Source organism: Moschus berezovskii, chromosome 27 (genome assembly GCF_049115385.1).
Source record: "Moschus berezovskii isolate FMDL1 chromosome 27, NW_MosBer_1.0, whole genome shotgun sequence".
Taxonomy (NCBI): Eukaryota; Metazoa; Chordata; class Mammalia; order Artiodactyla; family Moschidae; genus Moschus; species Moschus berezovskii.
The window spans coordinates 31,206,113-31,233,656 of NC_142486.1; the positions used below are offsets into that span (position 1 = coordinate 31,206,113).

The 27,544-nt window shown below is 46.7% G+C and overlaps 1 protein-coding gene across 3 annotated transcripts in view; it reads right to left on the reverse strand.

The window, feature by feature from the left end:
* The window catches only part of SNX29 (sorting nexin 29), a 611,246-nt gene that overhangs the window by 211,913 nt on the left and 371,789 nt on the right, over positions 1–27,544 (reverse strand). For all 3 annotated transcript variants that reach the window (XM_055409515.2, XM_088833007.1, XM_055409516.2), the window contains one exon: positions 25,634–25,750. In XM_055409515.2, the coding sequence (XP_055265490.2) occupies positions 25,634–25,750 (117 nt within the window). The remainder of the gene's footprint in view (positions 1–25,633; positions 25,751–27,544) is intronic.

Sequence of the window (27,544 nt, forward strand, 5' to 3'; positions counted from 1 at the left end):
TTCACCCTTTCCGTGCCTGTCTCCTCTGTAGAATAAACACGGCAATCCCACCTGCCTTACAGGGTTGTCCTGAAGAAGTGAGACAACTGATGTCAAGTGCAGGGAAGAAAGTCCAAGATGCCAGGGCTTCAAGTGCCGCCCTGGCTGTGGTCGCCCAGAGCGGCCTGGCACGTGGAGGCCCAATAGGAATCCTCGCTTGGCCAAGTCCCCTGGGCTGGGTGTGGAGACAGATCTAACACTTCTGGAAGGTCTGAGCACCTCTCACTTGTCACACCCATGGCGGCCCAGGGGCTGGCGAGGTGCGGGTCAAGGCAGCTGTGTCTCCCATCGGTCCGGGAGAAAGAGCACACTCCATCTGGCTGCCATGGATACCCTCTGTGTCCTTCACATGAGACAAGCCTACCAAGGTGACTCTGACAGGTCACCCAGAGGCGTCTCCTAGGTATTCACTGTCAGGGGAACCCCACAGGTACATTTTCAGCCTGGGCTGTATCCCTCCAGACCTGTACGGCCACTTGTCAACACAGCGGGCATCCAACGTGCAAGGCTTTTCCTTCATTTGCATGTTTGCTCAGGAGGTTTGGGGGCAGCTGATGGAAACCGAGGTGGGAGGGGACCACGGGCCACAGGGTGCAACCCCTGCGCATGCCACTCACCAGGGAGAGGGGCTTCTGGGGCCCCAGAAGGGTAAGAGTCTGGAGATCGGCTGTCCTGCCACCTACCCTGACCCCAGTGTCCTCCCTTCAGAAGCCTGGGGCCCCCGGGGGACACAGTTTGAAACCCGCCACCCTGGAGAAAAACTCCCGTTCCCTGAGGGGAGAATCCCCAGGCACAGCCTCCAGGAACTCTGGATTCACTTCCTGCCACCAACCACGTCCAACCCAGGCTCCTTCCTCACCCATTCCCCAGATGTGTGCCTTTCATGGTCAGCATCTTCTGAACCTGACAAGGCTCAGGTGCCCCCACTCAGTAAAGCCTTTAGAATGAGATGCTCCTCTTTTGCAAAGACGGCTGAAGGTTGCCCTGTGCTGTTCCCATGCACGTTGTACCTCTGTCTTGTTGAAGCCCTTCCCATATACCTGGAGGTAACTGGTTTACTCCCTGCTTCTCTCGATGCCTGAGAGCTGACCAGGTACCAGGCAGTGCTTTCACCCACCTCAGATGCCCAGGACCTCTCATAGAGCCCAGCAACAGGGTCATGATCTGTGACAACATCTATCTTTCTGTCCTAATAGGAAGGTCTGGAAGGATAAGCACCAAACTCATCAGGATGGTGGTCCTGGGTGGGGGTCAGGGGCGGGGACTTTAATGCCTGAATGTTTGCATGCAGAATGTACACAGGTCATACTGCATGCATGCTGAGTTGCTCAGTTGTGTCCAACTCTTTGCAACCCCACAGACCGTAGTCTGCTGGGCTCTTCTGTCCATGGGATTCTCCAGGGAAGAATACTGGAGTGGGCTGCCGTGCCCTTTTCCAGGGGATCTTCCAGGGATTGAACCAGCATCTCTTATGTCTCCTGCATTGGCAGGTAGGTTCTTTATTACGAGTGCTACCTGAGAAGCCCACTCATGTAATACCGGTGCTTTCCAAAACAATTTTAAAATGATAACAGCTGTATTGCGTTGATGGCACACCCCCTTCAAATGGCATGTCCATATCTTAAGCCCCAGAATCTCTTAATTGTGACTTTATTTGGAAAAATGATTTTACAGATGTAAAATCAAAGATCAAGCCAAAGATCTCAAAATGAGACCCCCAGGATTATCCAAGTGGGCCCAAAACTCGATGACCAGTGTTCTTACAAGAAAGCCACAGAGAGACGCAGAAGGCCAAATGAAGACAGACGCAGAGACTGAAATGACGCGGCCACAAGCCAAGGAACGCTCGGGGCCGCTGGAAGAGACAGGAAGGCGCTTCCCCGGGAGAAAAAGCCTGGCCCTGCCAGTGTCTATGTTCTGATTTAATTATTTATTTATTTAAGATTTTAAGGGATTTTTTTTTTTTTAATGAAGACCATTTTCTTTTAAGTCTGTACTGAATTTGTTACAATTCAATTTGTTGCTTCTGTTTTGGCTTTTTGGCTGGCAGGCACGGGATCTTAGCTCAGATCCCTTAGCTCAACCAGGGATCGAACCTGCACCCCTTGCATTGGAAGTTCAGTTCAGTCGCTCAGTCGTGTCCGACTCTTTGTGACCCCATGAACCGCAGCAGGCCAGGCCTCCCTGTCCATCACCAACTCCAGGAGTCTACCCAAACTCATGTCCGTGGAGTCGGTAATGCCATCCAACCATCTCATCCTCTGTCATCCCCTTCCCCTCCTCAATCTTTCCCCAAATCTGGGTCTTTTCCAATGAGTCAGCTCTTCGCATCAGGTGGCCAAAGGATTGGAGTTTCAGCTTCAACATCAGTCCTTCCAATGAACACTAAGGACTGATCTCCTTTAGGATGGAGTAGTTGGATCTCCTTGCAGTTCAAGGGACTCTAAAAGCATCAATTCTTAGGCATTTAGCTTTCTTTATAGTCCAACTCTCACATCCATACTTGACTACTGGAAAAACCATAGCCTTGACTAGACACACCTTTGTTGGCAAAGTAACGTCTCTGTTTTTTAATATGCTATCTAGGTTGGTCATAACTCATTCCAAGGACTATGTGTCTTTTAATTTAATGGCTGCAATCACCCTCTGCAGTGATTCTGGAGCCCCCCAAAATTAGGTCAGCCACTGTTTCTCCATCGTTTTGCCATGAAGTGATGGGACTGGATGCCATGATCTTAATTTTCTGAATGTTGAGCTTTAAGCCAACTTCTTCACTCTCCTCTTTCACTTTCATCAAGAGACTCTTTAGTTCTTCTTCGCTTCCTGCCATAAGGGTGGTGTCATTTGCATGTCTGAGGTGACTGATATTTCTCCCAGCAATCTTGATTCCAGCTTGTGCTTCTTCCAGCCCAGTGTTCCTCATGATGTACTCTGCATATAAGTTAAATAAGCAAGGTGACAATATACAGCCTTGACGCACTCCTTTCCCAATTTGGAACCAGTTTGTTGTTCCATGTCCAGTTCTGACTGTTGCTTCCTGACCTGCATACAGATTTCTCAAGAGGCAGGTCAGGTAGTCTGGTATTCCCATCTCTTTCAGAATTTTCCAGTTTGTTGTGATCCACACAGTCAAAGGCTTTGGCATAGTCAATGAAGCAGAAATAGATGTTTTTCTGGAACTCTCTTGCTTTCTCCATGATCCAGCGAATGTTGGCAATTTGATCTCTGGTGCCTCTGCCTTTTCTAAAACCAGCTTGAACATCTGGAAGTTCACAGTTCATGTATTGCTGAAGCCTGGCTTGGAGAATTTTGAGCATGACTTTACTAGCGTGGGAGATGAGTACAATTGTGCGGTAGTTTTAGCATTCTTTGGCATTGCCTTTCTTAGGGATTGGAATGAAAACTGACCACCTTTTCCAGTCCTGTGGCCACTGCTGAGTTTTCCAAATTTGCTGGCATATTGAGTGCAGCACTTTCACAGCATCATCTTTCAGGATTTGAAATAGCTCAACTGGAATTCCATCACCTCCACTAGCTTTGTTCACTGTGATGCTTCCTAAGGCCCACTTGACTTCACATTCCAGGATGTCTGGTTCTAGCTGAGTGATCACACCATCGTGATTATCTAGGTCATGAAGATCTTTTTTGTATAGTTCTGTGTATTCTTGCCACCTCTTTTTAATATCTTCTGCTTCTGTTAGGTCCATACCATTTCTGTCTTTTATTGTGCCCATCTTTGCATGAAATGTTCCCTTGGTATCTGTAATCATCTTGAGGAGATCTCTAGTCTTTCCCATTCTATTATTTTCCTCTATTTCTTTGCACTGATCACTGAGGAAGGCTTTCTTATCTCTCCTTGCTATTCTTTGGAAATCTGCATTCAAATAGGTATATCTTTCCTTCTCTCCTTTGCTTTTTGCTTCTCTTCTTTTCATAGCTATTTGAAAGGCCTCCTCAGACAGCCATTTTGTTTCCTTGCATTTCTTTCTCTTGTGGATGGTCTTGATCCCTGCCTCCTGCACAGTGTCATAGACGTCCATCCATAGTTCATCAGGCACTCTGTCTATCTAATCTAGTCCCTTAAATCTATTTCTCACTTCCACTGTATAATCGTAAGAGATTTGATTTAGGTCTTACCTGAATGGTCTAGTGGTTTTCCCTACTTTCTTCAATTTAAGTCTGAATTTGGCAATAAGGAGTTCATGATCTGAGCCACAGTCAACTCCTGGTCTTGTTTTTGCTGACTGCAAAGAATATAATCAATCTGATTTCAGTGTTGACCATCTAGTGAAGTCCATGTGTAGGGTTTTCTCTTGTGTTGTTGGAAGAGGGTGTGTGCTATGACCAGTGCATTCTCTTGGCAAAACTCTATTAGCCTTTGCCCTGCTTCATTCTGTGCTCCAAGGCCAAATTTGCCTGTTACTCCAGGTGTTTCTTGACTTCCTACTTTTGCGTTTCAGTCCCCTATAATGAAAAGGACATCTTTTTTGGGTATAAGTTCTAAAAGGTCTTGTAGGTCTTCACAGAACCGTTCAACTTCGGCTTCTTCAGCATTACTGGTTGGGGCATAGACTTGGATTACCGTGATACCGAATGGTTTGTCTTAGAAACGAACAGAGATCATTCTGTCGTTTTTGAGATTGCATCCAAGCACTGCATTTCAGACTCTTTTGTTGAACATGATGGCTACTCCATTTCTTCTAAGGAATTCTTGCCCACAGTAGTAGATATAATGGTCATCTGAATTAAATTCACCCATTCCAGTCCATTTTAGTTCACTGATTCCTAGAATGTTGATGTTCACTCTTGCCATCTCCTGTTTGCCCACTTCCAATTTGCCTTGATTCATGGACCTAAAATTCCAGGTTCCTATGCAATGTTGCTTTATACAGCATTGGAAGGTGAAGTCTTAACCACTGGAGCAGCAGGGAAGTCCAAAGCCTTGCTAACAGGCTTCTGGTTTTCACAACTGTGAGAGAAGGAGTGTGTGTTGTTTTAAGCCACCAAGTTTGTGGAGATTTGTTACATTCATCGATCTCTTGCCAGTCCTGTGTTATACATTTCAAATGCCTCATTTCTCTAAGGGGTTGATACTATTACCATCCTCATTTTATAGATGAGGAAACAGACACTCAGAGTGGACTTCACATGCTCAAGGGCACAGGGCTATAAGTGGCCAAGCCAGGAGTGGACTCAGGCGTGGGCTCCAGAGCCTACAATGCACGGTAACACGGAATGAAAGAACACAGCTTTGGAGTTTCACAGATCTAGGCTTATACTCTTACTCTGCCATCCCAACTAAGGCCCCCAACTTCTCCATGCTCCACTCAAAGCAGGCACAGGACTTCCCTGGTGGTCCAGTGGCTAAGACTCCGTGCTCCCAACGCAGGGGGCCCAGGTTTAATCCCTGGTCAGGGAACTAGATCCCATAGGCCGAAGCAAAGATCTCAAGTGCTATAACTAAGACCCAGTCAAATAAATAAGTATTTTTTAATTAAAAAGATAAAGCAGGCAAGTAATACTTTTCTACTGTGCTTATTATGGATTAAATAAAAGAAAGAAAACACAGAGTCTGGGATGTAGTATCCCGGTGCTGGGCACAGAGGGGGCCCTCAGCAAGCATCTCCTGAAGGCATGGAGATGGATCAGGTTTTTATTTATTTACTGGTAGGGACAGGCATGTCAGAATTCAGGGGTAGGAAGTGGCTGGAAGACATGTTCTTCCATGAGGAACACGTGGACTATAGGTGCAAACCGTTTCCTACATTCGCTCACCCAACCTGACCTGCAGTGTGATCGGCTCTTGGCAGTGCCAGATGGGAGGGAGGAGAGATGGGCTGATCGATGCCATGGAACAGCGCGGGCAGTTGGTCTGCCTTAGGGGCTCCATCGTGTGAGTATAAAAGATGATGACACTGGTGGGGGAAAGAATCTTTTAAAGCTGAGCTCCTGTTCTCAAACACTAAAAAGGCCCATTCCACATTTTGTCCCCAGGCAACTTGCTGTGTGATGTCCGGCAATGGACTCCAAAACAGTACTTTCCAGAAATGCTCACGTGTCAAAGTTAACAGCCCCAACACACACACACACACCAGCGGCTCCCACAACCAGCTAAACAATGGCCACATCACAGCTGGGCAGCCTTCACTTGCTGCCACTGATGACTTAGGAAGCCAGTCACCAAAACCCTCACTCACTTTGAGCCCCAAACCATTCCCTGCAGAGATCAGACATGAGAAGCAGTCCTGCCATGGAAGAATCTGCCTGATCGTCAACCTATTATCAATAAACAATAAAAAATGAAGTTTTGCTAAAGATGCTGGGGACAATGCAATTTAGCATCTGTTTTATAATCACAGCTCCCAAAGTGTGATGCTTCCCCAATCCCCTTTGAAACTGATGACTTCCCAAGATAATGTTTTCTGGAACTGAGACAGCACAGTCACAGCCTGGCCCCTGCTCTGTTTCTAGCATGCTTAGTAGAAGCAAGTAAAGTAATTTCCTTGTTCTGGACCTTCATTTCCTGTCCAAGGAAAGGAAAGGGCAGGATGAAGAGGTGGACTGTGGCTGTTTAAGGGCTGGTGTCCACTCCCCTCCTGGGAGGTCAGCCCACCCAGGGGCTGAGACTCGTGTGGAGCACACCCCACACCTGGATCCAAGGGTATGCACCAAATAATGCAGGTCAAGCACCATATCCCGTCCTTACAGCCACAGTGATTAGTTCCAGATTGGTCAACAAACCAAACTGGTTCAATGAGAGTGAAGCCTGGAGATTTTGCTGGCAACACTGGACAGTTTCATTCTTTCTCCTGACAATGACCAAGAAGACAGAACCACTGCTCACACAACTCTCAACTTTTCAGTGACCCACTGAAACAAATGCCTTGCTCTGCTGATGCTGCTTTGACTCAAGTCCTCTGTTTCTGCTGCTGAATGCATCCTAACTGATACAGAAACCATGACCCTCTCCAATTCCAGCATTTATTTCATTCCCTATGTTTTACCTAGGAAGGCCAAGCCCTTCAAGTGAAAACCCAAAGGAAGTCTTTCAATCCCTGCTGCCAAGGAGAGACTGTGAGCTGCTTAAAGCCACAGACCACGTCGATCTTGTCTTTGATCTCCAGTTCAAAGAATAGTACACGGAATCCAGGAAACTGAGAGCCCGACACACAGGGACTGAAGAAACAGATCAATAAGCAGAGGTCTATACACTGCAGGTCCTAGACAACCTTTACCCCTCTAATCAGCATCGCCACGAGAGCTGCCATAACCACCAGCATCATGGTTCAGGGAGCACTACCGAGGTGCCAGGCATCAAAAGCTCTGCGAGAGACCATCCGACAGAGGCTCATCACCACCCTGGGAGGCAAGTATGTGGTCACCGCTGGAAGCCACCAGGGCCAGCCACAATAACTCTGCTGTTTCCAGCTGCCTGGCAGGACTGTACTTCCCCACCCATCCAAAGTGATGTGTGACCAAGGGACCTGCTTGACCAATGAAATGAGAGAGAAGTGAGGTGGAAGAGAAGACTGTGTGCTCAGCCAGACTGTCTAGTCCCCCATCACAGCCTGGGTGTGGGTGTGAGGATGACACGATGCAGTAGAGGCCCAGCCAGTTCGTGAAGGCACGCCACATGGACAAAACAGAAACCACTGTTTTCCTTACCAGCATTCTGGAGTTCTTTGTTACCGCAGCATAACGTAGCCCACCCTGACTAATATATCAACTCCATTTTATAGAAGGGAAAACTGAGGCTCAAAGAGGTGAAGGGCCTTGTCCCAAGCCACATCATTACTGAAGCAGAGAGGCCAGGAGAAAACGGTCATGGCCACTGTTCCTCAGGTTCTGAGGAGTTGTTATCTATGCCCCCAACCAGCCGACTTTCACCGGGCTTTCACTGTCAGCCTGGCCCACAAGCTCCTGGTTGGAAATCCGGGCACTAGTGAAACATAGGTGTTGGTCCCTCTGTACCTCAGAAACCAAGAGTCTACCCCAAAATAGCAAAGCTCAACAACTTTCCAAACCTACAGACATCAAAAGTCCAGGAATGTAAGAATATATACAGCATAATATAACACATAATAATATTAGTATTACTAGTAGTATGCCAATGGAAAAAGAATGGAGGAAAGAGATAAAAGAAATAAACTTACTGTTGAAGACCAGACCAGAGAGCATCAGTCGCTCAGTCGTGTCTGACTCTTTGTGATCCAATGGACTGTAGCCCACCAAGAAAATGGCTACTAACTCCAGTATTCTTGCCTGGAGAATTCCACGGACAGAGGTCACAGTCCACGGGGTCGCAAAGAGCTGGACCCTACTGAACGACTAACACATACATATGTACAAAGAGAGTAGGCACACAAGAAGTCCTGCCATAGAATTTCTAGATCATAAATTTCTATGACTTCCTGTGACTTCCCTTGTGGTTCAGTGACTAAGACTCTGCGCTCCCAATGTAAGGGGCTCAGTTTTGACCCCTGGTTAAGGAACAAGATCCCGCATGCCCCAACTAAAGATCCTGCCTGCATGCTACGATGAAGATCAAAGATCCCGTGTGCTGCAACTAAGACCCAACAGAGCCAAATAAATAAAACAATGTTTTTAAGTCTTCAGATTTAAAATAAGAAATAAATTTCTATAGTCATTTTTCTCTATTCAATAAAAAGCAGTCATTTTGACTCAAATGCCTCACGACCAAATTGTGAAACAAGACCAGTTACAAGATTCACTGTGTCCACAGAAGAACCAGTGACTGCTGAAAGGAAGCACAGGTGTTAGGACCTGCGGGGACGCTCTCCCACCCTCCAGCTGACAGGTGTGAATTAGCAGGTGTCTTCAGCACAGTCCGTGCTAGGCTGTCTCTTAACATACATCCAGGCAGTCCCCCTCCTGTCATCCGTGTCCTGTGTCATCCTCTCCCTGAGGGTGGGCAGGCCTCACTGACTCCTCCTAACCAGTAGATGGAGGCAGAAGTGACGGGAAGCCACCTCCTAGGTCAGGGTGTAAAAGACTGTGGCTTCTCTCTCTCGGCTCACTCGCTTGGATGAAGTGAATGGCTATGATGAACCTGGGTGGCAAGAAACGGCCTCCAGCCAACAGCCTGGGAGGAACCAGGCCTTCAGTCCAAAGCCCCTGAGGAACTAAGTCCTGTCACATGGGTGAGCGTGGAAACAGACCCGTCCCCAGCCAGGCCTGAGATGTTTGTAGCCTGGACCCAGGGAAAGCACCAACCAAACTGCATGGATTCCAGACCCCCAGATCCCATAATATCACAAATGCTGTTATCGGAAACTGTTATTCCTGCCCCTACATTTTGGGACAATTTGTTATGCAGAAATAGACAACTGGTACAACCCCTAAAAAGTATCACGGTGAGTTTTGTTCACTCTTTCGGTGCTGGCCCTTCAGGAATCGTTGGCACACGCCCAATTAGTCCCAGTGATGCTGCGGGAGCCAAAATCAGGAGGCCTAAAACTCTGACCCTGTGATAAAGTGGGGGACTTCCTCACTTCAGTCCATCATGAGGCACCGGATGTTTGCCACACTCACATATTGTTTACTTGCACTATTGTTCACGGACGTCCTTTTTTAATCAACTCATCTTTTTTACTTATAAAATTTACTCAACAGAAAATCACTCTGGCAAACAGAAAACCAAATGCACCTGCTACACAGAGAAAGCAAACTGAATCCAATGAAAAGAGAACTTCATTAAATTCGAAGTGTCACGGTTCTCAACACCACCTGCATTAGAATCACTCGTGTCAACAAGAGGGGGGGGTCCTGGCCCCACTGCAGAGATTCTCCTTCCACTGAACCAGGGTTGAGTCCTTGCATCAGGACCTTGACACATCCTGGAATACACACGTGTGGCTCATGGGCTCTGGCGAGGGCCTGGATGCCATCAACCCAGCTTGGCTCACATGGGCATCTCCTCCAGCATGCTGCTGATAGGGAGGACCCAGTCGACACTCCAAGGCCAGTTCTCTGTATTGCTGGTGCACGGATCAACCCCCTGACACACAGAGGATGCTGACGTGTCTACCCTGAATAAACAGAGGAGGTGTTCTCCTGGATCCTGGGGGATGGGCAAGATCTGACCACTGTCCAGGGGAGAAGTGATATTCCAGCTGGGGCCCCGGGGCAGAGGGGGCGAGCTTCCTCCAGCCAGCCCTCACTCTCCCATCAACAGTTTCTCCAGTTAAGCCCTGGTTTGGTTCCAGCCCACCAAGAAAAGCAAAAATTCTCTCTGTAATCGATAGATAATTTCATATTCAAATTGGAAATGTTTAAAAGAGACATCACGAGAATCAATGGGTGGGAGACATATGATATTTACTTCCACGAACATGACAACAACAAATTAAAAATGAAGACAACAAATGTTGATCATTGTGAGACACATAAGTCCATGATCCCTTGCGGGAGTAGGGGGCAGGCTTAAAGTGTTTCACTTCGAATTTACCAAGTACTTTCTGAGCAGCCATAGTCAGGATGCTATGGTGGGAAGTGAGAACTAATATCCACTCATTAATTCATGCCATAAATACTTAATACTCTCTGCCAGGTACTGGGACACAGTCAAGTTTACAATGGACAAAGGTTGAGAGAGCAAATAACTCTATGCCAAGCAGTGATAAGTGCTATGAAGAAAAATATTAATAATGCAGGGGTGTGGGTGCTATTTTATTCAGGCTTTTGACAAGCTGATATTGAACCCCAACTTTGGATCATTTAGAGGGATTATCTCATTTAATTCAAACTTCAAAGAACTCTCTTGTGGGCATCACCCCAGGTAAGGACAGGACATGAAGAATGAAAAAGTGAGACTGACCAGCGCCAGGCTTACCAGTCCTGATGACGTGGGGACATTATGTATCTCACTTGTGCCTTAGTTTCCTTATCTCTAAAATGGAATCAGGAATACCCACCTGATGGGCTTGCTACTACCTGTCAACCACTTGGGGATGTATTTGGTATATGAAAAGTGCTCAATAAATGCTGCCCATTGAAAGCAGGAGTGGAAATGCACTCTCACTTTCAGGGACTTCATTATCTGATGGAGAAGCCAAATGATACACCGGTGCAACCAGGGGATGAACATATCCATGGATGTGCCATGTTGATTCACACTACCTCCCAACCAACTCCTACTCATCCTTCAAAACCCAAGTCAAACGTTTCCTCTCTTAAAACTTCCGGAAAAATTTCCGCAGTTAATTAACTCAGCACTGTGCCATCATTACACTTGATTCTACATAATTCTCTTATTTGTTAATTTGGGCATTCAACACATTTGTATCAAGAGCTTTCCCTCTGCCAGATCCTCCTCACCCAATCCTGCAATTACATGGTTACTGTGTCTCTGTGTGTCCTCCACTGGAGGACAAACTTCTGTCCACTGGCAGGAAAAAACCCAACTGGATAAAATTCCATAGAACAAATTAATTAATAAGTAAACAAAAGGGCCCATCACTTCAAGGCAAATAGATGGAGGAAAAGTGGAAGCAGCGACAGATTTTATTTTCTTGGGTTCCAAAATCACTATGGACAGTGACTGCAGCCATGAAATTAAAAGAAACTTGCTTCTTGGAAGGAAAGCTATGACAAACCTAGACAGAGTATTAAAAAGCAAAGCCTTCACTTTGCCATCAAAGGTCCGGATAGTCAAAGCTATGGTTTTTTCAGCAGTCATGTATGGATATGAGAGTTGAACTATAAAGAAGGCTAAGCAAGGAAAAATTGATGCCTTTGAATTATGTTGTTGGAGAGGACTCCTGAGAATCCCTTGGACAGCGAGCAGACCAAACCAAACCAGTCAATCCTAAAGGAAATCAGTCCTGAATATTCATTGGAAGGACTGATGCTGAAGTTCCAATACTCTGGCCACCGGATGCGAGGACCTGATTACTGGATAAGACTCTGATGGCAAAAACTGAGGGCAAGAGGAGAAGGGGGCGACAGAGGATGAGATGGTTGGATGGCACCGCCAACTCAATGGACATGAATCCGAGCAAACTCCGGGAGACAGCAAAGGACAGAGAAGGCTGGCGTGCTGCAGTCCACAGGGTCGCGAAGAGCCAGACATGACTTAGCAACTGAACAACAAAACAAAAAACAACATAACCGAAGTAGACAAAATGGGTGATCCAGGGGGGAAGGGGGCTATAGGAACTCAGAAGCTAAAAATAAAAACAAAAAAATTAGAACTGAAGCAGTCACTGCGGGCTTTAGAATGAGCTGGAGTTTCAAGGGTGGGGATGATTTGGGAGGGTGGCCACAGAGGAGGAGGAGACACATACTCATGAAGGGTACAAGCCAAGCTCTTCAGAGTCAGGACCTCTGCGAGAGAGGCACTTGTATCTTATACTCTCTTCAGTTGCATAATACTTAATTTCTTTCAAAAATAGATTCTTACATTGTTTGCGTCATTTAGAAAAAAAACTGAAAGCAGATCTTCTGAGAGACAAAAAGCAGAGAAGCAAGGCAACGCAAGCTGGAGGTCATGCGCACAGGGGAGGGGCTGGCCTCTGGCCCACGGGCCAAGAGTGAGGGGCGAGGCGAGGCCACAGTCACCTCCTGCTCAGCATCTGCCAGATCTTTCTAAAACAAAGCTAACAGCACATAAAAAATAGATAAACAACGCAGACCTACTGTATAGCACAGGGAACCAGATGCAATATCTTGTAATAACCTATAACGGAAAAGAATCTGAAAGAAGTTTGCTGTATACCTGAAACTAACACAGTATTCATTGTAAGTCAAATCTACTTCAATGGGGGGGGCGTACGGGGGAGGGAAGAAACTAAAAGATCTGTGGGCTTCCCTGGTGGTTCAGTGGTAAAGGATCCACCTGCCAGTGTAGGAGACATGGGTTCGACCCCTGTTCCGGGAAGATCCCACATGCTATAGGATAACTAAGCCCATACGCTCCAACTCCTGAGCCTGTGCTTCTCTGGAGCCTGGGAGAGGCAACTGCTGAAGCCTGCACGCCCGAGAGCCGTGCTCCACAACAGGAGGAGTCTCTGCAATGAGAAGCCCGCTCGTCCCAACTAGAGAGCAGCCTTCACAGCAACGAAGACCCAGCACAGGCCACATAAATAAATATCGATCTGCTTGTACAGAGAATCTGGGAGCTACAGCTGGCTGGGAGCCTCACTGTAACAGGGGAGGTGGGGACTCACACCAGGAGCACATGCTCTCATGCCGGCAGGGGCGAGAGCACTCTGGACAGCAAAAGGAAAAAGAAAAGAAAAAGAAAGAGAAAAGAAAGCTACTTTCCTAGGAAAGAAATAAAAATCTAAGTGAATACAAGGCTCTTCTGACTTTACCAAAAGTCTTGCGGCAAAGTCTGATATCAAATGCCTGGCTGACTGCATCAGTCACATCTCAAACCACAGCCACCCACCTCAGTATGGATGAGGCCTGCAGGTTCTGGGCTCAGGGGAACACCATTTGAACCTTTTTCCTCAGAAACAAGAGCAGCAGTATTTCTGTCAACCTAATGGGTAGGGAGGCTCAGGAACCCCAGGGTCAGTTTCAAGACGGTACCTGTCCCTCAGGAAGAGGTCAAAAGAACAGGTGACGGCAGCAAATTGTTTGGCCTGGCTTCCCAGAAAAGACAGTAACAACGGATCCAGGCACAGTCTGCTCTAGAGCCTGAAAACTGGCTGACCAGGGAACCCACCTCCATGACACACACATTAAAAACAGCATCTATTTCCACTGGAAGGTTAGATAAATCCACTTCAAGGAGACTGGGCTTCCCTGATGGCTCAGAGAGTAAAGAATCCACCTGCAATGCAGGAGATGTGGGTTTGATCCCTGGGTCAGGAAGATCCAATGGAGAAGAACATGGCAACCCACTCCAGTATTCTTGCCTGGAGAAATCCATGGACAGAGGAGGCCAGTGAGTTACAGTCCATGGGGTCGCAAAGAGTCGGATAGGACTGAGCGATTAATACTTTCACTTTTCAAGGAGATTGGGAATGCTCCCAGAACAAACTGTATGTTCCCTCTGAGGCTCTCATGCCACTCAATGAAAACTGAGTCGTCACTGAACCTCACTTTGTATCAACAGCCCCAAGTTCATGATGAACCAGGAGAAAATGGAAAAGAGATGAGCCTTTTAAAAAAATTATAAAAAATAGAAATCTTTAAAAAAAAAAAATTAAGTCATGGGTAATTGGTAGGGAAGGCAAGACTAATCAGAAGTGAGCTCTGTTATCATGAAGAAAGATATTCATTAAATTAAGAAATAAGCACCTATATTTAGTTAGAGGGTATGTACAAGTATAATCATGCAGTTATTATGTATCCTTGGAAATACAGTGCGTGTTAATTTAGCAGAAATTAACTCGGAATTTAGATGGACACATTATGATCAGTAGAATTGACAAGGCACCATGGGGATGGAACAGAAGAGGCTGAAGAAACTGCATTTTGAGGATGACAAGAATGACATGCGTCAAGGACAGTGGCCCAGTCGGACAGCACGAGACAGAGGTCCAACCCTGGGCCGGTCTACACAGGAGTCCCAAGTAGCTGCCTGAGACGCAAGAACCGTGTTTCCTGGTTAGTGACATGAGACTGAGAAACATACATGTCAATAAAACACAATGGTTAGGAGCCAAGCGACTCAAGTCTTGAGGTTTAACCCTTGAGAGGTGGGGGTGGATGTTGGGAGCAGCTTCTACAGAAGGCAAAAAGCGAGATCAGAGCTAAGTTATTAAATAAAGATGAGTAGCCTTGTTTGCACCAATAATTGGTTTGGGTCATAAGCTCAGGATTTCAGTCATCCAACTGAAAATGTCAACCCACTCCAGTATTCTCGCCTGGAGAATTCCATGGACAGGGGAGCCTGGTGGGCCACAGTCCACAGGTTAGCAAAGAGTCATACACAACTGAACAGCCAACACATCCAGTCTTACTACAAATGTAATTTCAAGGTTCCGCAGCCATAAGCCTCGGGTTAGCCAGGCCCTGTCCACCCAAACCACTCAGGGTTCGCCAGAGGAACCGAACTACTCATGGTGATGAGTGAACCAGGCATAAACCAGGGGTATAACCTGGGCACCCTTGGGAAGACAGACCTGTGAGTCCAGCATTAACGTCATGGAGCATGTGATTGCCTATTTGCACACAGACATAAACAGATCACTGGGTTCAAAGAGGAGCTTTTATTCCCTGGCACTGAGCTGTTTAAAGTGGGTTCTGCAAGCATCTTTCCGGATGATTCTGTGTCAAAAACTAATATTTCTGAGCTAAGCTTCTATGTGAGACATATTTTTAGTAGCCTGTCTTAAATGGCACTTTTAAAAATAATCTCCTTCAAGACGGCAGACGATTAGAATACGGATGTCCAAGCGCCGAATTAAAAAGCTTCTTATAATTTGGAACACGCCGTTTAGAGCTGCCGTGGGACCACAGACAATTTAGTACTTGATCATTAGATATTTGGCAAGTGCCACCCAGCTGAAAAATATATTTCTTATTAAGCTTCAGGACTTAAATAGCATCAGCTCTCAAATGAGATCACTCCCTCGGAAGGTTTTAAAGATACCAAGAAAGTCCCAAGAAGCGTTTTATTTCAAAGTGAACCTTATTACAAAACTTGGGATGAGCTTCTTCCATCTATTTCACACCTGAATTTTAAATCCCTCATCTTTCTCTCCCATCAGCTCCATCATTCCAATAATGGAGGGAAGGGGTCCCGTGGAAACACTGAGCAGTGTACAGCGGGAATTAACAGGAAGTCTCTGCCATCCAACAGCCTCCAAGATGGCACCTTTCTGGATAATCAAACACTGCGGTTAATAGAGAGTTTCCATAGCTACGGCAGGTGCGTGGGCAGACTCACAGAGCACCTGCTCCCTGAGTGTGAGCACCAGCCTCCAAGAAGAGGAAAGTGAACACGGCCCCTGTCGCCGGGCAGCTATACACCCTCAGATTTAAAAAGGAAAATTCAACGCCAAGTGATAATACAGAGTGACAGATGCTGACCCACAAAGTGTCACTGGAACAGATTAGGGGCTTAGCCAGGTGTTCAGGAGGGGTGCGGGCAAGAGAGGAAGGTCTGTGCAGGCTTTTGTGGAAGGTGGTTCTCCTGTAAGGTGCTTTGGGGGACCTGAAATGGAAAGGGTTTCAAATGTTTCAAGGCAGGTGCAATGAGTAACATCATCATTACGCTGCAGAGCAATGGACGTGTCTATGAAACTAGAGATAATGGGAAGGGAATGGGGAGCTGAGAGAGAGCATGAGACAGCCTCGGAGAGAGAGACTCAGCATCAGGAGGAGCCAGCCAGCCAGCCAGACGGGGGCAGAGAGACCCACACACACACAGCAGGCGAGGGGGGGGAGGGAGAGAGAGAGATGGAGGGTCGGAAAGCGAGAAACAAGAAGTAAGGAGGGGGACAGAGAGACAGCGCGCGGAGACTGGAAAGCAGGGGACGGGCCTCCTGGGGCCCGGTGGTCAGGAACCTGTGCTGCAGTGCGAGGGAGGCAGGTCCGACCCCTGGATGGTGAACCAAGGTCCCAAAGGCCGCAGAGCAACTAAGCCTGGACGGCACAGTGAGACCCCGCAACACAACGAAGACCCTGCGTGCCCCAACTAAGACCCAACACAGCCAAAGGAATAAGTGAGAGGGTGAAAAGGAGAGCACAGAGGCCAGGAGCCCTGCAGGGCCCCCTCTCTGGGAGCCTGTGTGGACGAGGCTCCAAGTGCCCGGGGACACCGAGGAGTTCAGATGACCGAGAGCCAGGCCAAAGGGGATGGCGGGTGGGGAGGGCAGTGGAACCCAAGACTAAATGCCCAGCCGGTCACTCACCTCCAGAGGGGCACGTCCAGGGCCCCCCCCCCAGTCATGCAATGCCACCTCCCTCCAGGCTCTATGGATCCCGGGTTGGGGCAGCTTCATGGGACAGCCCAAGCTGTCAGGGGCTCCCTGCAGCATGTGTGGGTAATGAATGTGATATGTAACTCTGCCCTAACTTTCCTAAAAGCATCCCTTGGAAAGCATCTTAGAAAAGATGGTCCTTGGGGAAATAAATGTGTAACAGGCGGGCCAGGTCTACACTTCATGGATGGCCCTGGTGGAAAGTGCTACAGAGAGACGCCTCCTGACCACCCTTGTTTGACACGATTTATCACAAGACCCCCTTCATTTTTATATGCACCACCTAGTGACAGACTATTTTCTTGGGCTCCAAAATCACTGCAGATGGCAACTGTTGCCACTAAATTAAAAGACGCCTGCTCCTTGGAAGAAAAGCTATGACAAACCTAGACAGCATATTAAAAAGCAGAGACATCACTTGGTCAACAAAGGTCCAAAGAGTCGAAGCTATGGTTTTTCCAGTAGTCGTGTACAGATGTGAGAACTGAACCATAAACAAGGCTGAGTGCCCAAGAATTGATGCTTTCGAACTGTGGTGCTGGAGAAGACTCTTGAGAGAGATTGCAAGGAGATCAAACCTATCAATCCTAAAGGAAATCAGTCTTGAATATTCATTGGAAGGACTGATGCTGAAGCTGAATCTCCAATACTTTAGCCAACTGAGGTGAAGAACTGACTCACTGGAAAAGACCCTGATGCTGGGAAAGATTGAAGGCAGGAGGAAAAGGGGATGACAGAGGATGAGATGGTTCGATGGCATCACCAACTCAATGGACATGAGTTTGAGCAAGCTTCGGGAGATGGTGAAGGACAGGGAAGCCTTGTGTGCTGCAGTCCAAGGGGGTCACCAAAAGTTGGACACGACTTAGCGACTGAACCACCACCACCACCACCTATGTGCATTCTCTGAATCACTATTCTACTCTCAGGAAACTATTCTTCTCTCGGAAAACTTCACCTTCTCTAGATTACAAATTCCAAAGAGTGCAGTCTGATGTCAAGATGAAGTGATCAGTTAAGTAAAAAACAACAACAACAATCCGCCTTGATGTAAAAAAGCAAGATGAGGAGACGAGGCAGTGGAAGATGCAGTCTGCAGGCAGGGAGTGGAATGCTTGAGAACTTCACCACAGAGGGATGGGAACCTTTAAAATCCCCAGGAGGGTTGTGCCTGGAGGACAAAAGACATTAAATCCTGCTTGAAATGAAAAAGGAACGAAAAACAGGAGAGTAAGCAGCACAGTGCTGCAGAGCGATATGGTCCTGGATTTGCAATCTGGTGCAATCATGGAGCTGTGTGCCTCGGGGTGAGTCCTAAAACTTCTCTGTGCCTCCATCTGCTAAGCTGAAAAATGGACCTAATGAATACACTGTACTAGGGGAAAGGCTAAAAGTGCCACCACCGAGCACACAGTAAATGGCTCTCATCAAACAGACAAGGGAGGGGACAGGTGATAGGAGAGCAAGCCAACAGGGTCTGATGCTTCAAGTCAGGGAAGCGATGCTACAGACCTCAAGCCGTGCCAGGCGGCACCATCTCTTCTGCTTAAGCGGAGGTGATCAACTTAAACAGCACATGGGACAGGGAAACAGAGACCCACAGAGGCGGCAAGAAAGGGAGCAATCCAAGTGCAGTCACACAAAGTGAGACAGAATTTTCATCCCTGGTGGGAACAAACTTGCACTTAATGAGCTGCTCTCCATGTGCTGTAACCGTAATTGACCGCTACATCCTGCCATCTTACAAGGCTCTGTCTCCATTTATTCAAAATAGAAGCTGTTCACCCAGAGAATTTTCAGGGCTGTAATCAAATCCTGCTAAAAGGTTTTTAAAAAAAGGAAAACAAAAACTCCAGTGTTCATTCACATCTTCAGAGGGGGGTAGACAATAATGAGGAGAGAGTCCTAAAAATAAATCAGTTCAGTTCAGTTCAGTCGCTCAGTTGTGTCCGACTCTCTGCGACCCCATGAATCACAGCACGCCAGGCCTCCCTGTCCATCACCAACTCCCGGAGTTCACTCAAACTCAGCCCACAAAGTGGGTGATGCCATCCAGCCATCTCATTCTCTGTCGTCCCCTTCTCCTCCCGCCCCCAACCTTTCCCAGCATCATAGTCTTTTCCAGTGAGTCAACTCATCACATGAGGTGGCCAAAGTATTGCAGTTTCAGCTTTAGCATCAGTCCTTCCAATGAACACCCAGGATTGATCTCCTTTAGAATGGACTGGTTGGATCTCCTAGCAGTACAAGGGACTCTCAAGAGTCTTCTCCAACACCACAGTTCAAAAGCATCAATTCTTCGGCGATCAGCTTTCTTCACAGTCCAACTCTCACATCCATACATGACCACGGGAAAAACCATAGCCTTGACTAGACGGACCTTTGCTGGCAAAGTAATGTCTCTGCTTTTGAATATACTATCAAGGTTGGTCATAACTTTCCTTCCAAGGAGTAAGCGTCTTTTAATTTCATGGCTGCAATCAGCATCTGCAGTGATTTTGGAGCCCAGAAAAATAAAGTCTGACACTGTTTCCACTGTTTTTCCATCTATTTCCCATGAAGTGATGGGACCAGATGCCATGATCTTTGTTTTCTGAATGTTGACCTTCAAGCCAACCTTTTCACTCTCCTCTTTCACTTTCATCAAGAGGCTTTTGAGTTCCTCTTCACTTTCTGCCATAAGCGTAGTGTCATCTGCATATCTGAGGTTATTGATATTTCTCCCGGCAATCTTGATTCCAGCTTGTGCTTCTTCCAGCCCAGCGTTCCTCATGATGTACTCTGCATATAAGTTAAATAAGCAAGGTGACAATATACAGCCTTGATGCACTCCTTTTCCTATTTGGAACCAGTCTGTTGTTCCATGTACAGTTCTGACTGTTGCTTCCTGACCTGCATACAGGTTTCTCAAGAGGCAGGTCAGGTGGTCTGGGATTCCCATCTCTTTCAGAATGTTCCACAGTTTATTGTGATCCACACAGTCAAAGGCTTCGGCATAGTCAATGAAGCAGAAATAGATGGTTTTCTGGAACTCTCTTGCTTTCTCCATGATCCAGCGGATATTGGCGATTTGATCTCTGGTGCCTCTGCCTTTTCTAAAACCTGCTTGAACATCTGGGAGTTCACGGTTCATGTATTGCTGAAGCCTGGCTTGGAGAATTTTGAGCATCACTTTACTAGCGTGTGAGATGAGTGCAATTGTGCAGTGGTTTGAGCATTCTTTGGCATTGCCTTTCTTTGGGATTGGAATGAAGACTGACCTCTTCCAGTCCTGTGGCCACTGCTGAGTTTTCCAAATCTGCTGGCATATTGAGTGCAGCACTTTCACAGCATCATCTTTCAAGACTTGAAATAGCTCAACTGGAATTCCATCACCTCCACTAGCTTTGTTCATAGTGACGCTCTCTAAGGCCCACTTGACTTCACATTCTAAGATGTCTGGCTCTAGTTCAGTGATCATGTTATCGTGACTATCTTGGTCATGAAGATCTTTTTTGTACAGTTCTTCTGTGTATTCTTGTCACCTCTTCTTAATATCTTCTGCTTCTGTTAGGTCCATACCATTTCTGTCCTTTATCGAGCCCATCTTTGCATGAAATGTTCCCTTGGAATCTCTAATTTTCTTGAAGAGGTCTCTCATTTTTCCTATTCTGTTGTTTTCCTCTATTTCTTTGCATTGATCACTGAGGAAGGCTTTCTTATCTCTCCTTGCTATTCTTTGGAACTCTGCATTCAGATGCTTATATCTTTCCTTTTCTCCTTTGCTTTTCGCTTCTCTTCTTTTCACAGCTATTTGTAAGGCCTCCTCAGACAGCCATTTTTGCATTTCTTTTCCATGGGGATGGTCTTGGGCCCTGTCTCCTGTACAATGTCACGAACCTCTGTCCAGAGTTCATCAGGCACTCTATCTATCAGATCTAGACCCTTAAATCTATTTCTTACTTCCACTGTATAATCATAAGGGATTTGATTTAGGTCATACCTGAATGGTCTAGTGGTTTTCCCTACTTTCTTCAATTTAAGTCTGAATTTGGCAATAAGGAGTTCATGATCTGAGCCACAGTCAGCTCCTGGTCTTGTTTTTGCTAACTGTATACAGCTTCTCCATCTTTGGCTGCAAAGAATATAATCAATATGATTTCAGTGTTGACCATCTGGTGATGTCCATGTGTAGAGTCTTCTCTTGTGTTGTTGGAAGAGGGTGTTTGCTATGACCAGTGCGTTCTCTTGACAAAACTCTATTAGCCTTTGCCCTGCTTCATTCCGTGCTCCAAGGCCAAATTTACCTGGTACTCCAGGTGTTTCTTGACTTCCTACTTTTGCATTCCAGTCCCCTATAATGAAAAGGACATCTTTTTTGGGTGTTAGTTCTAAAAGGTCTTGTACGTCTTCATAGAACCATTCAACTTCGGCTTCTTCAGCGTTACTGGTTGGGGCATAGGCCTGGATTATTGTAATATTGAATGGTTTGCCTTGGAAACGAACAGAAATCATTCTGTCGTTTTTAAGATTGCATCCAATTACTCTATTTCGGACTCTTTTGTTGACCATGATGGCTACTCCATTTCTTCTATGGGATTCCTGCCCACAGTAGTAGATATAATGGTCATCTGAGTTAAATCTAAAAATAAATACTTACATTCAAAAAATTAAAGAAAAGGAAAAAATTCAATCCTTAATCTCAAACTCCTTCTTAAAATAAGCGACTTACTTTAAAAGTCTAGAATATCATAAAAAGATACCACTGAGAAGACACTGTGTCTTTGCACCTGTCTCTAAAAAAACAATTACCATTTGGACTTCCCTGGCGGCCCAGTGGTTAAGACTTCTGACTCTCACTGCAGGGGTCACAGGTTCAGTCCCTGGTCGGGGAAGACCCCGCAGGCCACCAGGTGCAGATAAAAGAGAAATTATTATTTGGTCCATGGAATCGTCCTCTGCTCTACAACAATAAAGTTCTCCCCTAGCAAACAGTTAATGGAGCACCTACCCTGTGTCAGGCACAGCCCGGGGCATGGAGATTCAGAGATGAAAACAGGGCCACCCCCCTCTAACCCAGTGCCCACCAACAAGTGCCTTTACCAGTAGCATCTCATGGAATTGGCCAAGCCACGTTAATCCCCACCTGATAGAAGAGCAAACCAGGGCTTCCAAATACAGCAGACCCTGCTCTGCCCTTGAGGCCCTTGAATACTCTAGTGTCTGTTCAGTTCAGTTCAGTTGCTCAGTGGTGTCTGACTCTTTGCGACCCCATGAATCACAGCACACCAGGTCTCCCTGTCCATCACCAACTCCCGGAGTTCACTCAAACTCATGTCCATCAAGTCAGTGATGCCATCCAGCCATCTCATTCTCTGTTGTCCCCTTCTCCTCCTGCCCCCAATCCCTCCCAGCATCAGAGTCTTTTCCAGTGAGTCAACTCTTCGCATGAGGTGGCCAAAGTATTGGAGCTTCAGCTTTAACATCAATCCTTCCAATGAATACCCAGGACTGATCTTTAGGATGGACTGGTTGGATCCCCTTGCAGTCCAAGGGACTCTCAGGAGTCTTCTCCAGCACCACAGTTCAAAAGCATCAATTCTTCGGCGATCAGCTTTCTGGCGTCTGGGAGGAAGTCTAATCTGAGGGCAGCAGAGTAGCAATGGGAGGAGCCTCCCCCAACAGAGGCCCCTCAGGAAGGGCAGGGAGCATGCCAGGCGTGCTAAGTCGCTTCAGTTGTGTCCAACTCTTTGCGACCCTATGGACCGCAGCCTCGGTAGGCTCCTCTGTCCATGGGGATCCTCCAGGCAAAAATACTGGGGTGCGTTCCCACGCCCTCCTCCAGGGGATCTTCCCAACCTAGGGATCAAACTCACATCTCTTATGTTTCCTGCATTGACAGGTGGGTTCTTTGCCACTAGCGCCACCTGGGAAGGAAGAGTGGGCTCCAGAATTGAAACAGCTCACGGCTGCCTCCCTCCTTCGTCCAGACTGCCTGGCTCTAGGCAGATGACCAGAGCGGTCTTGAGGCAAAAATGACAAGGTCAAGGGGCTCCCCTGGGGCCAGTGTCAGAAAGGCCCACTCTTCCCAACAGCCTGCAGGACCACTTACTCCCTCCTGACTGCTGGCCACCACAGTCTGCCAGCCAGAAAGGCTCTGATGACAGTTCGAGCTGCCTCTGGGTAAAGGATGTCACTGCCCTCACAGGCATCCAGACTGGAGGCCGAAGGGAGTGTGGCACGAGGAGAGAAGACGGGTAGCACGTCAGGGGTCCAGGGAAACCCGGGCTCCACCACTTTTAATACTGGACATTCACTCACTCATTCTGTAAGTCAACTTACAGTCATCGAGTACCTACTGTGTGAATCACGGGAATTTAAAGGGAAAAAGACAGGGCACTCACCCTCAAAGAGGGGGTGGTGCCTCATTGAGACACTGATTAGTGAGAGATAAACATAAAACTAGAGTAAGAGAAGGAGAGAGATACATACAAACATCACACTCGACAAGGAAAATCTGCCCTTGCCGGGTCTCCTGAGGAGGTGATTCTGAAGGTGAGTGGCCTGGGCCCAGAGCCTTATTCCAGGCAGAAGGGACGGGAGCAAAGAACCCACAGAGGGAGAAAGCAAAGGACCTGGAGCTGAAGGAGCCTGACAGGATGGGGCCCAGCACCGTGCTGGAGCTTAATCATAAGTCCAGCGGGGCCTGAACCCTCTGCATGTCAGCTGCCATGCTTACTCAAGAGGAGGCTAATTTCATTCGACTCACAGGCTTGTCTTCAAATGAGAGGAGACTTCTCTGGCAGGCCAGTGGCAAGGACTTTGCCTTCCAATGCAGGGGGTTCACTGGAGCCCCATTGTGTCCAACACACTGTTGGAACTCCGGCAACTGGAAGCTCCTGACAGATACCGGCGCTCAGGGAGAGTTTCCCTGCAGCAGGTGGAGGAGGGCAGAGAAAGGTCCTCCCCTCTGAAGGACAAAAAGAAGACTCAGTGCCCCAGAATCTCGTAAGATGAGGACTCTGGATCTACATCCAGCCAAGCGAGCTCCACGAGCTGCCAGACAGCCTTCTGGTCTAAGTGTGGGATTTCACAAGGATGTTATGTCACCTCTGTTCTAAAGATAAAAACAGGAAACAACCATATATCCATCAATAGGGCCTGGTTAGACAAACTATGGCATTGCCAACTCAAAGGGTTACGATGCAGCTCTTTAAAAGAATGACAGAGATCTACATGCAAAGTATTGATAAAATAAAGTGACCTCTAAAGTGTACAGTTAGAAGGAAGAAAAGTAATATACATAACAGTGAATAAAGTAGGTGACTAGTGATTAAACATGTAGGTACATGCACGTGGCTTACTCAAGCCTGCTCATCTCTGGAAAGACAAACCCAAGACTGATCACTCTTATTGCCTCTGGGGCAGAAAACAGATTTCTTTTCACTGAATATACCCTTTTATGCTACTCGGCTGTTTAGCATGTGTGTAACAAGGTTTGTTAAGAGTCCAAATTTTGATAATTTTCAATTGTTTAAAAAAAAAAAATCAAGTCTTTGACAGCACACAAACCCAGATCTGTCACTTCTCACTACAATTCAAATAACTAAGAAAATTATAAGACAAGGAGAAATTTGAACACTGATATCTGTTGGTATAAATGAATTATTGATAATGGAGGCTGACATGATATTTGTTTCAATTATACTGGGTTGCTCTATTTGTTTTCTTGATTTTTATAGCTATATTCCGAAATGTCTAGAGACGAAATAATGCCTAATATTTGATTCAAAACAATACATTAGGGGAAAGCAGGTGTTGGTAACCTGAAATAAGATTGACTGTGACTGACAATAGTTCAATCAAACAACGGTTACATCAAAGTGTATCACACACCCGCCAACCTTTGGGTGTTATTAACACCTGACATCATAAGAAAGTTTTAAAGCAAAGAAAAAGCTGTTATAAACGTGCACAAAAGCACAAGATGCTCTCAGCAACGTGGTCTGCAGTAGCCAAATAATGGAAACAACTCCAATGTTTATGAACACAAAACCAGATTTAAACTAGTGCAGTATTTCGTTCAACAGAGAATTACAGAATTAACAAAGTAAACAAACTCGGTGGGGAGCTCTCAACCAGGGGTGATTCTGCCCCTGAGCGGACATCTGACAACATCTGGGGACGTATTTGGCTGCCATGACTGGGGTGACAGGGGGGCGCTACTGGACTCTAGTGAGTAGAAATTGGGGATGCTGCTAAACATCTTACGATACACAGGACAGCCCCCGACAAAGAAGGAAATGGCTCAAAGTATCAAGAGGGCTGCAGTTTAAAATCCCTCTATTACAGTGACCCCCCAACCTTTAGACACCAGGGACTGGTTTCATGGAAGAGGGTGGTTGGGGATGATTCTTGTAAGGAGCATACAACCTAGATCCTTCTTGTGTGCAGCTCACAGTAGGGTTCCTACTCTTATGAGAATCCAATTCCACTGCTGATCTGACAGGAGGCAAAGCTCAGCTGCTAATGTGAGCGATGGGGAGTGGCTGTAAACACAGAGGAAGCTTCACTCACTTGCCCACCAACCACCTGGGTGGGGGTACCTGGATGCGCTCCCTTTTAGTCTGTACTTTACCATGCCCTCGACACTGACGTAACAGAAGGGCTGTGGGCAGCAGAGGTGGTGGGCAGAAGGGCAAGGCTGGGGCACTCACCGGCCCCCGCAGGTCGATGAGCTCCTGCCGCATCTGGGAGACGAGGGCTTCCTTGGCCACCAGGGCCCGGTGCAGGCGCTCGTTGAACTCGATCAGCTCCCCGTGCATCTCCGCCACCTGCAACACACAAGCACCAGACCGTGAGGCTCGGGGGCAGACCCTCCCCACGGCCCATCCTGCCTTCTCTGAGCCCACCACTGGTCAGCTGGCATCGAGAGGTTGTTGAGATGGAAACAATGAACACTGCTTCCTTATGGATCAGCTACACAAATCCACCCATTTAAGCTGAACATGTTTTTGATTTGGTGGAACTGAACACTATAGTATCAATGGTCCCAGTTTATAGCCCAGAATATGACTATATTAGGTCATTTTTGGACCTGAGGCTTTTATTCTTAGGAAATGAACACTTGTCTAGCAAAGGCTTTCTTTCTCATCTGAGTTGCACCTGTCATAATCCCCTGATAATGGCACAAGTAGAATGGCTGACCACTTTTTTTTTTTTTAATGTATTTGGCTGTAGCATTTATTTTTATTAAACTTATTTGGCTGTAGCATTTGCGCAGTCATGGCATGGGGGTCTTTGTTGGGGTGTGGGGGTTTTCTCTCTAGTCATGTGGTACACAGGCTTAGAGGCCCTGTACCAACTGGGATCCCAGTTCCCTGACCAGGGATCGAACTCGCATCCCCTGCACTAGAAGGTAGATTCTTAACCACTGGACCCCCAGGGAAGTCCCTGATGAACCATTTCTGTTCAGCTAGGCTTTGGTTTTGAAAAGCGAGACAACAGAACCAGAGCCTTGCTGCGGATGGTGATGCTGAGAGTGCCAGACACACCTGAGGCACCACAGATGCCGTGTGGTCCCTGCTTGTTCTCTGCCAGGAAGACGCCTGAGGTAGGTGTTATCACTCCTGCCACACAAACAGAGGAACGTCAGAGGAGTCTAAGGAGCGGGGTCAAGGCCACACAGCTAAGGCTGACTCCGGAGTCCTGGCTCTTGATCACTGGGCCACATGCCACAATCCTGCCACTCCACTCAGGCCTGCAGAGAGCCTGCAGGTTTATCCACATTTCGATACTCTTGGCTGATCCCAAATAAAAAATGGAGGTTGGGATAAGATAGCCTATGACTGGTGCACAGAAGCAATAACAGATCTTTCTGCGTGAAACACACAAAGGGAACAAGGATATCCTGCATGGTCAAAGCATACAGTAATTCCTCTGATTGTAAGAGTGATCTTGGGACTCCCCTGGCAGTCCAGTGGATAAAAGACCACACTTCCACTGCAGGGGATACACGTTTGATCCCTGGTCAGAGAACTAAGATCCCACATTCCATGTGATACTGCCAAAAAAAGAAAAATAGGATTTTTTTTTTAAGTGATCTTACTGGGGCTTATAATCAAATTAAACCAACTTACTTTAAAATTATTTTTAGAGAAATATGAGGTATCATCTTGCCATGCTCATCAGAAACTATGAAAGATGACTCTGGCAAGTACCTTACAGAGAACATCGCCCCCCTCACAAATGTAGAGGTCAAGCAGACCCCAGCCAGCCCCTGTCTCCCTGCCCCTCCCAAGAAATCACCCCTCCTATACCCAAGACTTTAGCCAGGGACTTACTACATTCAGTATAATGTATAAATAGCATCAGAACATTTATAAGTAGTCTAGGTGAAATATAAAACATAGTGTTAGAATACAGAAGGGATATAAGGATAAGTTTTGTGGGCAAAAAAGAGATTAACCTAAATCTAGATGCTTCAGAAGGAATAAAGGGAAGCTGTCATTTTATTTTTCTGAATATAATATATATAAAAGGTAAAAGGCACAGGGAAGAAATACAGAAGATACTAACATTAGTCAAGGGATATTTTTTGTTTCCATTCTTTCTACTTTTCCTTACTT